Source organism: Rhinoderma darwinii, chromosome 3, assembly GCF_050947455.1.
Source record: "Rhinoderma darwinii isolate aRhiDar2 chromosome 3, aRhiDar2.hap1, whole genome shotgun sequence".
NCBI lineage: Eukaryota > Metazoa > Chordata > Amphibia > Anura > Rhinodermatidae > Rhinoderma > Rhinoderma darwinii.
The window spans coordinates 13,093,711-13,107,417 of record NC_134689.1 but is presented as its reverse complement, the minus strand read 5'-3'; the positions used below and the strand labels follow the sequence as shown (position 1 = coordinate 13,107,417).

General features: G+C 47.8%; 1 protein-coding gene across 2 annotated transcripts in view; it reads left to right on the top strand.

Annotated features, from left to right (window-relative positions):
- Positions 1-13,707, top strand: part of FBLN1 (fibulin 1) — a 57,806-nt gene that overhangs the window by 23,507 nt on the left and 20,592 nt on the right. For both annotated transcript variants that reach the window (XM_075855940.1, XM_075855941.1), the window contains exons 3-9: positions 2,304-2,442; positions 8,338-8,491; positions 8,585-8,650; positions 8,938-9,039; positions 11,985-12,122; positions 12,516-12,653; positions 13,460-13,603. In XM_075855940.1, coding sequence (XP_075712055.1) covers positions 2,304-2,442; positions 8,338-8,491; positions 8,585-8,650; positions 8,938-9,039; positions 11,985-12,122; positions 12,516-12,653; positions 13,460-13,603 — 881 coding nt within the window. The remainder of the gene's footprint in view (positions 1-2,303; positions 2,443-8,337; positions 8,492-8,584; positions 8,651-8,937; positions 9,040-11,984; positions 12,123-12,515; positions 12,654-13,459; positions 13,604-13,707) is intronic.

Below are 13,707 nucleotides of genomic sequence, written 5' to 3'. Positions count from 1 at the left end.
TTGGATTATAAAAAAAATATGGTCTTCTTTCTTTCCCCCAGAAACAGCGCCACTCTTATCCGGTGGCTGTGTTTGGTATTGCCGCTTATTTACTTGAATTGGGATGTGCTGCAATACTAGACACAACCTATGGACAACAGAGGCGCTGTTTCTGAAAAAAAAATGTTTTAATAAACATAATAATTTTGTAGGAAACTTGTACTGCAATGCCAAAGGCAAAATGATAGCGTAATGTGTTGGGATTATAATGACAGGGTGGAATATCTGCTTTGCGGCTTGAATGATGAATGTATCTGCTCACAGGCATCTCCTTCCCTTCCTGATCCTCATAAATCCTTGTGATGAGAGTCTCCTATGGTTTCGGGGGTGCGGATGAAGGGTTATAACGCAATTCTCTAAATTCTATTAGTCGGAGATATCAGAGTTGGCTCAGGGCCCCCTGGCGCTTAATAAAAGGAATCTTTCTAAGCCTTTAGCTAAACAACAAGTTTTTATTGTAGACACAAGGAGGTGGGGAGACTTCTCCGCAAGGAGGAAATCCTCTATTCTTTGAAAGTTCACTCCTGGGAGACGACGTCAGAGACTTGAAAGGAATCTGGAAGAGGAATAAAAAATAAACGCTATTCAGTAGCTGGAGCGGGCGAGAATCTGATATCCAGATACATCCAGTCTATTCCTCTCTACACATTACGTTTCCATTGAAGCAGAGGCGTAACTTGAAGCCCCTGGGCCCCAATGCAAAATCTGTAACGGGACCCCCACCTACCATGTGCCATTATAATGCTGGTGTCTTCTTATATGGCAAAGGATCAATAGTAGTGGAAAAAAAGGGGACCACCGGCGCTGCTATAGACGTTGTCGAGGCAAGAGATGATGATTAATGTTTTAATGAAAGAGGCTACGCGTTTCGACGCCGAACCGGCGTCTTCATCAGGCCAATACCTAAGGCTTTTGAGATACTTAACGGTATCCACTAACAAAGGTGAGCAATTTTCTTAGATTGCTCCTTGTACTCCCTTGCTTTATTGCACTATGTGGCGCCGTGTATCTCTTTTTCTTCTCCCTTAGTATATGGCAAAGGGGCTTTTAGCCCGCTTAGACAATGAGGCCCGGGTGCCCCTATAGCCACGACTCTGGGATAGAGTGGTGGGTAACGTCCTACCATCCCTTTGTTCTAGTTATCGGAGGGGGTCTCAGCTCATGGTACCCCTCTGATCCTACCATATCACATCTCTCAATGCCTTGTCAGAAGACAGAATAAAGGCTCTTTTACACGGGCCAATTATGGGGCAAACGCTCGTTCATCGGCTGATTGTACCGTTTTTGCAGCCGAAAATATTATCGCTGTCGGCAGCACATCTTGGTGGGTAAACATGGAGACGCGCTGCCGTCATGATAGAAACGTATGAGGATGAGCGAGCAGAGCAACCCCCACTACCGTCACCCATACATAGCTCCTTGTGAGAGGAGCAAACGAGCGCCGATCAACGAGCTGTCTCATTGATCGACGCTCGTTTACTTGGCCTATGTCGGGCCGTGTAAGAGGACCTTTACCTCTTTCCACCCTGTGCTGTACATTTACGGAAGGGACATAATGCCCAGCGCCACAAATGTAAGACACAGGGATGGTAACATACACCTAATATCCTGCTGCAACGGCGGCTAACTCCGATCCTGGCCGTTTAACCCCTTAGACGTCGATATCGACCCCCAACATCTAAGTCGTTAGACAGAGGCAGGGGGGCGGAAAAGCTGTGTTTACCTATTAACCCCCTCAAGGAATTTACAAAAGTTAAACAATAAGTAATAGGTACACCAAAAATGATACTATTGAATAATGTAACTTGTCCTGCAAAAAAAAAACAAAAACATGCCCTGAATCCACGTCAACAGGAAAATAAAAAAAAATTGTGGCTTTTGGAAAGATATAAAAAAAAAACTGTACATATAGGGTAATGACGTAACCGTAACGACCCATCAAATAAAGTTAAATCGTTATTTATACTGTACAGCGAAACAAAAATAAAACAAAAAATGGCTGGACCCCCTCCCCCCCCCCCCCCCCCCGATTATTTCTTTCTGTACACAGAACTTGTTCTATTGCTATAGTTGGCATGGTAGAACTTGTAACGGCATTGAGTCCCCCACATCTGGTCTCATCATGTTGGGCAACCTGCCTGAAAATGGCACCGGACTGGGAGTTACCCAACAACTGTCTTTAGGATGAGTAATGTTGGGATTGTATATGTAATAATCCACGACTAAGAGAAGATAACACTGGAATTACTTGACTTCTTTCATAGAGAGATCCAAGAACAATGTTGCACTAACCAGCTGGAGGAATTTCATTGCACAACGGGCATCACCATCGCCAACGAGAAGAATTCTTGTGATACGAGTGACCAGGAAAAATCATCCAGCTGTGAAGCCAGGTTTGTGAAGGTGAGCAGAGATTTACTGATCCTACTACACATAGGATAGTCCTACAAGCATTATAATCCAATGACAGAGTGCAGTATCATTGCTAGATTAATAGTGCCCCCTAGTGGATTTAGCGGCGCTTGAATTTTAGCAGTTAATAATCATCCCTGCCGGTGGTAGAGCCGCCATCGTTGGGGGATGACAGAACGCCGATGAGAGGGACAGAGAACCACACGGTCACTGCTCTGGTGTACGCATTTGGTTTAAAGGTATTATTTGTAGGTTACCAGGCAGCCACCGGATCGATGCCATGGGTCGGGTAATTTGAAATCCCGAATTGCTAAGTGCCCCAAGAGTGGTGACCCTAGGGTGCCCAAACTCACTGGGGGTGGGTTCCCACTGGGTGATGGCACATTTGCCCGCACTTGTCTTTCAGGCTATTTGAGCACACACCTTTATTCTCCCGGCCTTCTGGCTGGGGATGAGGAATTATTATATCTGGCGAATGTCCAGGTGGTATCACAGCGCACATTCACTTATTTAATATTGTTTTTCACTGTGGGGTTAGTCACGTTTGTCACTATGGATTTCTAGGATGTGGTGCCCTTTTGGCACCCTCCCGAGGTCTAGGGGGAAGACGTGTGGCCATATAGGTTCCGACTTTCCCTGCAACCCCGGCCTCCCTTCTTCTGAGGAGGGGTGGTGCAAACCAGATACAGGCTCCTAGGTGGACACTTGGGTGGCAGCCCAGGGTCCCCATGAGCTTCGTCGAGGGGGGACCATTGATCCTCGATCCATAGGGACTTGGGGTCGGGGAATTGTTATGATGTGGCTCCTCCACTTTAGGAGTAGGGCTGCGATAGACCGCATATTTTGTGCACTTTTTTGCGTAGCGCCTCTGCACTATTTTTGCTCTTTGAGTGATAAAAAGCACGACTCAGGCATTCAATAAAAAAAAATCAAAATTGTTTTTTTTTGTTTTTTTTAAATGATTACCGTTAGGTCCAGAATTATTTGGACAGTGACACAAGTTTTGGCATTTTAGCTGTTTACCAAAACATGTTGAATATACAGTTATATAATCAATATGGGCTTAAGGTGCAGAGTCTCAGCTTTAATTTTAGGGTATTCACATCCTAATTTGAGGAAGGGTTTAGGAATTACAGCTCTTTAATATGTAGCTGCCTCTTTTTCAAGGGACCAAAGGTAATTGGAGAAGACCTGCCTAAGTAGAGTCGTGTGTTAACGAACCTTCCCTTACCCATCCTATCCCTCCACCCCTACCTTTAGAAAAGACACGTGACACCGAGGTTGGATGTGAAATGGCCACAGCAGCCGTTTATTAATTTCACAGTTTTATAAAAACAATTTAAATCCGAAACATTCGGATAACTAGTTAGGAATCCACCAGAGAATTCCTCCTAATAATTCACATGACCCAACATGGGTCAGAATCGTAAATAACAATTTTAACGTTAACATTAACCCGAGCAGAGGAAGTCCTTGAAGCCCTCTCAGATATTCCTTTTTTAAGAACACACCGAGTTAGCCATCTGCAAACCACCAATTACCTCCAGCCGTCAACCAGCTCGGAAGCACCGTTCACCTCTGCAGATGGCTCCAACCACTAGAAGTCCACTTCAAAGGGATAACACCCGATGAAGCCCTCAAGTGATATACCGACCACTAGAAGTCCACTTCAAAGGGATAACACCCGATGAAGCCTTCAAGTGATATACCTTCTACCAGAAGACCACTTCAAAGGGATAACACCCGATGAAGTCTTCAACCATGTACCTTTTTTGGGGGACGCATACCCCCGATGCGACCCCCCCACCATTTTGTACTGACTGGCCTCAAGGACTCCCCCCGCCAGCTGCCATGACAACAGAACCTACTCCGGAAAAAAGGAAAAAACGTGTTAAATAAGCACACAAATCAAACACAACACTCATATACAGACGTACATAAAGACCCACAGGGGTAACAAACCAAGGGCGGGAGGGTGGGAGCTTGTCTCTCCCTGTGTTACTTCTCCCGCTGCTTCCGGCTCAATGCCGAAAACAGCGGGAAGCTCAGCAACGGCCCCCTGACTCCTCCTTGTCCCTCCTCCACCTCCTCCTAACTCTCCCTCCAACTCCCTTAACTATTAACCCTTTCCCTACCAGGGAGGTCATGGAGGCTTCCCCTTAAGCCCTGCAGGCTGCGTCCAGCCTCTTCTATAATCTCAAAAGCTATTTAATGGGCTGCATGAGCTATTCCCTCGTTAATTCATCATCAATTAACCAGGTAAAAGGTCTGGAGTTGACTCCAGGTGTGCATTTGCATTTGGAAGCTGTTGCTGTGAACCCACAACGTGAGGTCAAAGGAGCTCTCAATGCAAGTGAAACAGACCATCGTTAGGCTGAAAAAAATGAAGAAATCAGAGAGAGAGAGAGCACAAATGTTAGGAGTGGCCAAATCAACAGTTTTGTGCATTCTTGGAAAAAAAACAGCGCACTGGTGATCTCGTGAACTCCAAAAGGCCTGGACGTCCACGGAAGACAACAGTGGTGGATGATGGCAGAATCCCTTCCATTGTGAAGAAAAACCCCTTCACAACATCTACCCAAGTGAAGAACACTCTCCTGGAAGTAGGTGTATCAGTATCTAAGTCTACAATAAAGAGAAGACTTCATGAGAGCAAATACAGAGGGGTCATCACAAGGTGCAAACCATTAATCAGCCTCAAAAATAGAAAGGCCAGATTAGACTTTGCCAAACTACATGTAAAGAAGCCGCCCAGTTCTGGAACAGCATGAAACTAAGATCAACCTGTACCAGAATGATGGGAGGAAAAAGTATGGAGAAGGCTCGGAACGACTCATGATCCAAAGCACACCACATCCTCTGTAACACATGGCGGAGGCAGTGTGGTGGCATGGTGGGGGCAGTGTGATGGCATGGTGGGGGCAGTGTGATGGCATGGTGGAGGCAGTGTGATGGCATGGTGGGGGCAGTGTGATGGCATGGAGGAGGCAGTGTGATGGCATGGTGGGGGCAGTGTGATGGCATGGTGGAGACAGTGTGATGGCATGGTGGAGGCAGTGTGATGGCATGGTGGAGGCAGTGTGATGGCATGGTGGAGGCAGTGTGATGGCATGGTGGAGGCAGTGTGATGGCATGGTGGGGCAGTGCGATGGCATGGTGGGGGCAGTGTGATGGCATGGAGGGGGCAGTGTGATGGCATGGTGGGGGCAGTGTGATGGCATGGTGGGGCAGTGTGATGGCATGGTGGAGGCAGTGTGATGGCATGGTGGGGCAGTGTGATGGCATGGTGGGGGCAGTGTGATGGCATGGAGGGGGCAGTGTGATGGCATGGTGGAGGCAGTGTGATGGCATGGTGGGGCAGTGCGATGGCATGGTGGGGGCAGTGTGATGGCATGGAGGGGGCAGTGTGATGGCATGGTGGGGGCAGTGTGATGGCATGATGGGGCAGTGTGATGGCATGGTGGAGGCAGTGTGATGGCATGGTGGGGGCAGTGTGATGGCATGGTGGGGGCAGTGTGATGGCATGGAGGGGGCAGTGTGATGGCATGGTGGGGGCAGTGTGATGGCATGGTGGAGGCAGTGTGATGGCATGGTGGAGGCAGTGTTATGGCATGGAGGCAGTGTGATGGCATGATGGAGGCAGTGTGATGGCATGGTGGAAGAAGTGTGATGGCATGGTGGAGGCAGTGTGATGACATGGTGGAGGCAGTGTGATGGCATGGAGGGGGCAGTGTGATGGCATGGTGGGGGCAGTGTGATGGCATGGTGGAGGAAGTGTGATGGCATGGTGGAGGCAGTGTGATGACATGGTGGAGGCAGTGTGATGGCATGGAGGGGGCAGTGTGATGGCATGGTGGGGGCAGTGTGATGGCATGGTGGAGGCAGTGTGATGGCATGGTGGAGGCAGTGTGATAGCATGCTGGGGGCAGTGTGGTGGCATGGTGGGGGCAGTGTGATGGCATGGTGGAGACAGTGTGATGGCATGGTGGAGGCAGTGTGATGACATGGAGGAGGCAGTGTGATGGCATGGAGGGGGCAGTGTGATGGCATGGTGGGGGCAGTGTGATGGCATGGTGGAGGCAGTGTGATGGCATGGTGGAGGCAGTGTGATGGCATGCTGGGGGCAGTGTGGTGGCATGGTGGGGGCAGTGTGATGGCATGGTGGAGACAGTGTGATGGCATGGTGGAGGCAGTGTGATGGCATGGTGGAGGCAGTGTGATGGCATGGTGGAGGCAGTGCGATGGCATGGTGGAGGCAGTGTGATGGCATGGTGGAGGCAGTGTTATGGCATGGAGGCAGTGTGATGGCATGATGGAGGCAGTGTGATGGCATGGTGGAGGAAGTGTGATGGCATGGTGGAGGCAGTGTGATGACATGGTGGAGGCAGTGTGATGGCATGGAGGGGGCAGTGTGATGGCATGGTGGGGGCAGTGTGATGGCATGGTGGAGGAAGTGTGATGGCATTGTGGAGGCAGTGTGATGACATGGTGGAGGCAGTGTGATGGCATGGAGGGGGCAGTGTGATGGCATGGTGGGGGCAGTGTGATGGCATGGTGGAGGCAGTGTGATGGCATTGTGGAGGCAGTGTGATGGCATGCTGGGGGCAGTGTGATGGCATGTGGAGGCAGTGTGGTGGCATGGTGGGGGCAGTGTGATGGCATGATGGGGGCAGTGTGATGGCATGGTGGAGGCAGTGTGATGGCATGGTGGGGGCAGTGTGGTGGCATGGTGGGGGCAGTGTGATGGCATAGTGGGGGCAGTGTGATGGCATGATGGGGGCAGTGTGATGGCATGGTGGAGGCAGTGTGATGGCATGATGGGGGCAGTGTGGTGGCATGGTGGGGGCAGTGTGATGGCATGGTGGAGGCAGTGTGATGGCATGGTGGGGGCAGTGGGATGGCATGGTGGAGGCAGTGTGATGGCATGGTGGGGGCAGTGTGGTGGCATGGTGGGGGCAGTGTGATGGCATAGTGGGGGCAGTGTGATGGCATGATGGGGGCAGTGTGATGGCATGGTGGAGGCAGTGTGATGGCATGATGGGGGCAGTGTGGTGGCATGGTGGGGGCAGTGGGATGGCATGGTGGAGGTAGTGTGATGGCATGGTGGGGGGCAGTGTGATGGCATGGAGGGGGCAGTGTGATGGCATGGGCATGCATGGCTACCAAAGGCACTGGGTCACTAGTGTTTATTGATGATGTGACTGAAGACAGAAGCAGCCGGATGAATTCTGAAGTGTTCAGGGATTTACTTTCTGCTCAGATTCAACTAAATGCAGCAAGGTTGATTGGACGTCGCTTCACAGTACAGATGGACAATGACCCAAAACATACTGCGAAAGCAACCCAGGAGTTTATATGGCAAAGAAGTGGAATATTCAGCTATGGCCGAGTCATCACCAGATCTCAACCCGATCGAGCTGCATTTAAGGCAGAAAGACCCACAAACAAGCAACAAGTGAAGACGCTGCAGTAAAGGCCGGGCAAAGCGTCACAAAGGAGGAAACCCAGCGTGTGGTGATGTCCATGAGTTCCAGACTTCAGGCCGTCATTGCTGCAAAGGATTCTCTACAAATTATTAAAAAATATATATATATATTTATGGTAATGTGAATTTGTCCAATTACTTCTGAGCCCCTGGAATGAGGCGGCTGTGTAGAAAAATAGCGGCAATTCCTAAACGTCTCACAGGATATTTTTGTGCAACCCCTTGAATTAAACCTGAAAGTCTAAACGTCAATTGTATCTCAGTTGTTTCATTTCAAATCCAATGTGGTGGCAGCGGAGCCCGAATCACGAAGATTGTGTCACTGTCCAAATAACTCTGGACCTTACTGTATGTGTATATTATACGAGTATTAGAGGCCTCTAAGGATCTTTCTATTACAGAGATGCTGCAACTGCTGCTTGCTGGGTAAGGAGGCCCAGGCCCGGGAGGAGACCTGTGTGGAGAGCATGTTCCTGGGCTACCAGTGCAGCCTCGTGTTCAGGGCCTGCTGTATGAAAGGCCAGGAGGAGAAATATACCCCCAACCAGGATGAAGGTGCAATATATATCATCAATGAAATACCATATAACATGCGGACAGCGATGTGTCATAATAGAGTCACGTAACCCTTTATTTTTGTTCCCAAAGCCAACCGCTTTTTAGGGGTCTCCAAATCCGATAAGGAAGACGCCTACCTAACTGACAGATGTAGAGGTGAGAACGCTACCTTGCGATCGGAACATGGACTTATCAATATCTTGCATTGATATTCAGTTAGATTATATCTTATACTCCATTCACATCCAAAGCTGCATCCAGAATTTAGCATCTTTTCTGTTGACTTTCAGACGACATTGTCTAACATCTCCCAGTTCAGTCTCTATATAAAACATTTTCTTCTGTAGTGGATAATGGAAAACAAGTGTTATGTAGAAAAACACTACATCTCCCACAATACAATGCAGCAGAACACCAGACATAACAGGTTCTTCTATCTGCAGGCGGCGGACCGTGTACCCAGCAGTGCAGCGATACCGGAAGCAGCGTGGTCTGTTCCTGTTATGCCGGTTACCAGCTCCAACCTGACGGCGTCACCTGTGATGGTATCAGTTTTATGAATATTAATGTGCTACAGTATAATCCAAAGCACCCAGCAGGGATGTATTACAACTCCTATCATCCAGCACCCAATAGTTCATTGTTTTAAGGTGATTGGATCATCTCATCCAATCCAGGAATTTTTTATTATCCAAGATCTCGCCTTATTTTTCCAGACTATTGGAATTCCATGGGAGCGTCCAACAGTCTGGAAAATGAAATAGTGCCATGTATGTCTATAGAGTGAGCGTCACTTCTAATTTCATGCCCCCGTAGTATAAAACCTCCCGGCTGAATGGTTTGATTCCAATTGGCAGCTCAGGCTTTTAACCTGGGGTCATAGAAGGGGGTGGGGGGTGCTGAATACATTTTGGACGGGGTCCAGGTATCTTCTGATTCATTTCCCGGAGGCGCTATTTAAATATTTTTTACATCTGCTTTTTAGTTTGCTTGCATGTGTGGTCTTAGCAGATTAACCTTTTCCTTTCTTGAGCTTTGTGAATCACTAGTAATACTGCCGAGCTGGTGGGCACATAGACATCAGATGGTGGCTACTGTCCATAGGTAGGTTCTGATTCAGTATCTATGGCTATGGCTGAAGCCAATATCTTACAGGTTTGCTGGGATGTAATATGTATGTCTAATATTGGTATTCCTTCGCCTTGGGGCAAAGATTCAGTTCAATGAAACCCACCCCCCCCCCACCCAAAACTTATTGGGGTTGTCCCACAATAGCCAATCTTCACCTTCATGACCTGCCAATCAGATAAGTCTTAAAAGTAAATTAGGTGGGGGTCTTACCTCTGTGATCCCTACCATTGCCGGCCCCAAATCCCCATGATTAGGAGCATCAGAATCACCAACTGTGGGGTCACAGAAGTCGAACCCCCTCCAAACTCATCTGATTTATAGGTCATAAAAGTAAAAAAAGGGGTTGTATGGGACAACCCCTTTGTGGTGAGGCAAGGGACAAATGTTTTCCGTATGTTATTCTGTCCTTGTCCGGTACCCGAGCCAAGGCAGAGTCATCATTACATCATGTATTGTGGAGGACGGGCGGTTCCATCATAAATATAGGAAAGGATTCTTTACAGTAAAAGCTTTTAAATTCTATGCAAGAGGATTGTTAGTGCCTCCCTGGCATCCAAACTAACTCTTCTCCAGAATGGAGAAAACTGTCTCGCTAGTGCCACCTATAGGTGACTTTTTTCAAGGCTCTGTAAAGGGCCGGACATTGACTCACAGGGTAGTCCCCTGTAGGTGTCACTAGAGAGACAGGATTGCTTTAAAGGGAATGTGTCGCTAGAATAATTTTTTTTTTTCAGTTAAACAGTTAGTATATAAGTGATTACACATTGTTTTAATTTTTTTAATTTTTTTCACAAGCCAGGAAATATTATAAATTAGATCCTAATTTATAACATTTCCATGTGCTGGTCTCTAGAGGGAGCAATTCCCAAAATTGCAGCATTGCAATGTGGTAAAGATACCTCATTGCTTTATGCTGCAAATTTGGGGTAGACACACTCGCTCTAGTGTCCTCACACAATCCCCCCTCCCTTATCCTGGCTAGTGCCAGGAGAAGGAGGCGGTTGAATCTTGAAACCTCCTACACTGTGTGCCGCCATTTTCTGAGCGAATGCACAGTGTAGGATGATTAGATACAGTGGTAATCAGACAGTATAACACGAACATAATACACACATCACATACACAAACATAACTTACCTGCTCCTGCCGCCGCTTCTGAACATATGGACGGAAGCCGCGACCGGAAGTCGTCATCTTACTGTCTTGCCGCGGCTTCCCGTCCACATGAAAATGGTGCATGCACCGTTCCCACACAGACTGCGTACGCTAAAGTGAATGGAACGGCTCCCGTTCGCATTCACTATGGGGATGTATGTGCCGTATTCCATCTCTGTATGTGTCGTTAATCGACACATACAGAGATGAAAAAAAAATGGCAGCCCCCATAGAGAAGTAAAAGAAAGAAAAAAGTTAAACACAGAAACACAAATAAATAACATTTATTTTAACAACATACTAAAAGCAATAACATATAAAAAAATGTTTTTTCGTGACACCTTCCCTTTAAGTGTAGTACCTGCCCAAGCTGAGGTTAGTAATCATTCCCGCCGGTGGTACAGCGGCCATCGTAGGGGGATGACAGAACGCTGAGGTGAGGGCAGGGAACCACAACGGTCATCGCTCTGGTCTACACACTTGGTTCAAAGGTACCATTTGTAGGTGACCAGGCGACCGCCGGATCGAGGTCAGGAGGTCAGGTAGTTTGGAAGCCCGAGTTGCTATGTGCCCCAGGGCTGGTGACCCTGGGGTGCCCTAACTCACTGGGGGTGGGATCCCACTGAGTAAAGGCACATTTGCACGCACTTGTCTTTCACACTTCTGAGCACACACCTTTATTCTCCCGGGCTTCTAGCTGGGAGATGAGGAATTTTTATACCTGGCGGATGTCCAGGCTGTATCACAGCGCACATCCACTTATTTCATTTTGTTTTTTCACTGTGTGTTTGTCACAAGGATTTTGGGATGCGGTGCCCTTTTGGGACCCTCCTGAGGTCTAGGGGGAAAATGTGTGGCCATCTAGTTCTGTTTTGCCCCTGCAACCCAGCCTCCCTTCTTCTTCGGAAGGTGCAACCAGATGCAGAAACCAAGGTGGACACTGGGGTGGCAGCCCAGGTAGAAGCCTTGGAGTGTTGTTGGGTCTCCCTAAGCTTTGGCAAGGGGGGATCATTGATCCTCGATCCTCTTACCTCCGTTCCTTTATTGCTATTCTATAGGATAGCATCGGCGGGGGTCTTAGTGCATGAGAATACGCTCGCTCAACCATTTCCCCCATGAACTTGTATAAAGCTCTCCATATACGTTGGCGGTGTCCGCTCCATTAATCTCTTCGATACAACAACATTTCTTCCTGTTTGTGCAGATATAAATGAATGTATTGTGGGAACGCACAATTGTAAGGTGGGGCAGATCTGCATCAATCAGATCGGTTCCTTTCGTTGTCAGAGGGAGATCAACTGCGGCACTGGCTATGAACTCATGGAGGACAACAGCTGTAAAGGTATGGACGCTGTATACACCTGTCTCACAGGGGTCACTATGACGCTTCAGACTCTGGTATACCCCCATGGCATCGCGCAGACCTTGACCTGATCTTTACCTGTGGGCAATCCCCCTCCTTAGTATGATGACTTACTATTATATGACCATTTTTATGTTTTTGCTAGAAATCATATTAACTTTATTTGTGCTGGAGCCTCTGATGACAATATTTGATATGTACTGTAGTAAAGCCTTTAGGATACTGCCCCCTGGTGGCGAGATTCATGTTGTTTTCAGAGTCATAATTGTAATGATCTCTATTCTACTACACATTGATGCCCCTAGTGGCTGAAAGTCAGAACTGACTCTGAGAACTAAGAACCTTACTTTTGTATTATTTTGTGATTTGCAGATATTGATGAGTGCGCCACAATGACTCACAATTGTCTCCCAAGCTTCAACTGCCAGAACATTATAGGATCTTTCCGATGTGTCCCTAAGAGGCAGTGCGGCACTGGGTATATTCAGGATGCCCTGGGCAAATGTATTGGTAAGATTAATGGGGTTTTCACGTTGGCTGGCTGCCAACTACTACTATGGTTCTCTTTGTTGGGACCACATTATAAGGGCAGTCCTGCATAAGTTCTCCGCTTCATACAATTCCTACTTGTAAGAAGGGTCCCTTGACAATAAACTGATCCCCGGATGGGACACCCTGTAATCTGTGTCGAAACCTGGCAGTAAGTGTTCAATTTCCCTGCAGTGCCACCACAGGGGAAATTAAGTATTACACATTGTCTATTCATATCTACAGTTGTCTGTGTAATGCAGGACAGGACAGGTCCTCCAGAGCGAGAGACGCTCTTCGTAATCGCTCTCCACTCTGGCCAAGAAATGAGGATCCTCAACAGGGGATGAAAATGGATTTTGTAAACTGGACAACGCGTTTACATTCCCTTATACTAGGACTATTATGATGCCCCCTCCTGGTCCTATGTCATGGCTCCACACCAGCTCCCTAAAGGCCTGGTGCGGGATTGCCCCTCCTTGCCCATTCCTGGCCGGATAGAACGGCGTTGTCATCCTCTGACCAGATACTCATAAATTTCCATAATTCCTAATCATTTTGATGGCAAGAAACCGCACACGTGTGGACTACTCTCCCCCAGTCTAAAGGGCTAAAACGTAATCTCAGGAGTGGTGTGCTTCCCAAAGGTTAGACCCTACCAGTCCCAGAGGTTGGGCCTCCACTGGCCAATGTTTTAAAAGTTGTCCTATTGATAAGACTTTATGGTGGGAATTCCCCTTTAATCCTCTGCAGCCTTGTGTTAATTTTTGTTTTTTCTTTTAATCCAGATATCAATGAATGTCTCAGCCTCAATGCGCCGTGTCCTCAGGGTCAGACCTGTCTCAACAATCAAGGTTCCTACACTTGTCTGCAGCACGTGGTCAACTGCGGACGTGGATATCACCTAAATGCTGACGGAACAAAATGCGAAGGTAGGCCGCGTGCCCGTTGTGCCATTTATGTCCATTATCTAATTTTTTAGCTTCTGTTGATTACTATGAAGTAGTAGTCACTGGTATGTCACTGGCACACACAA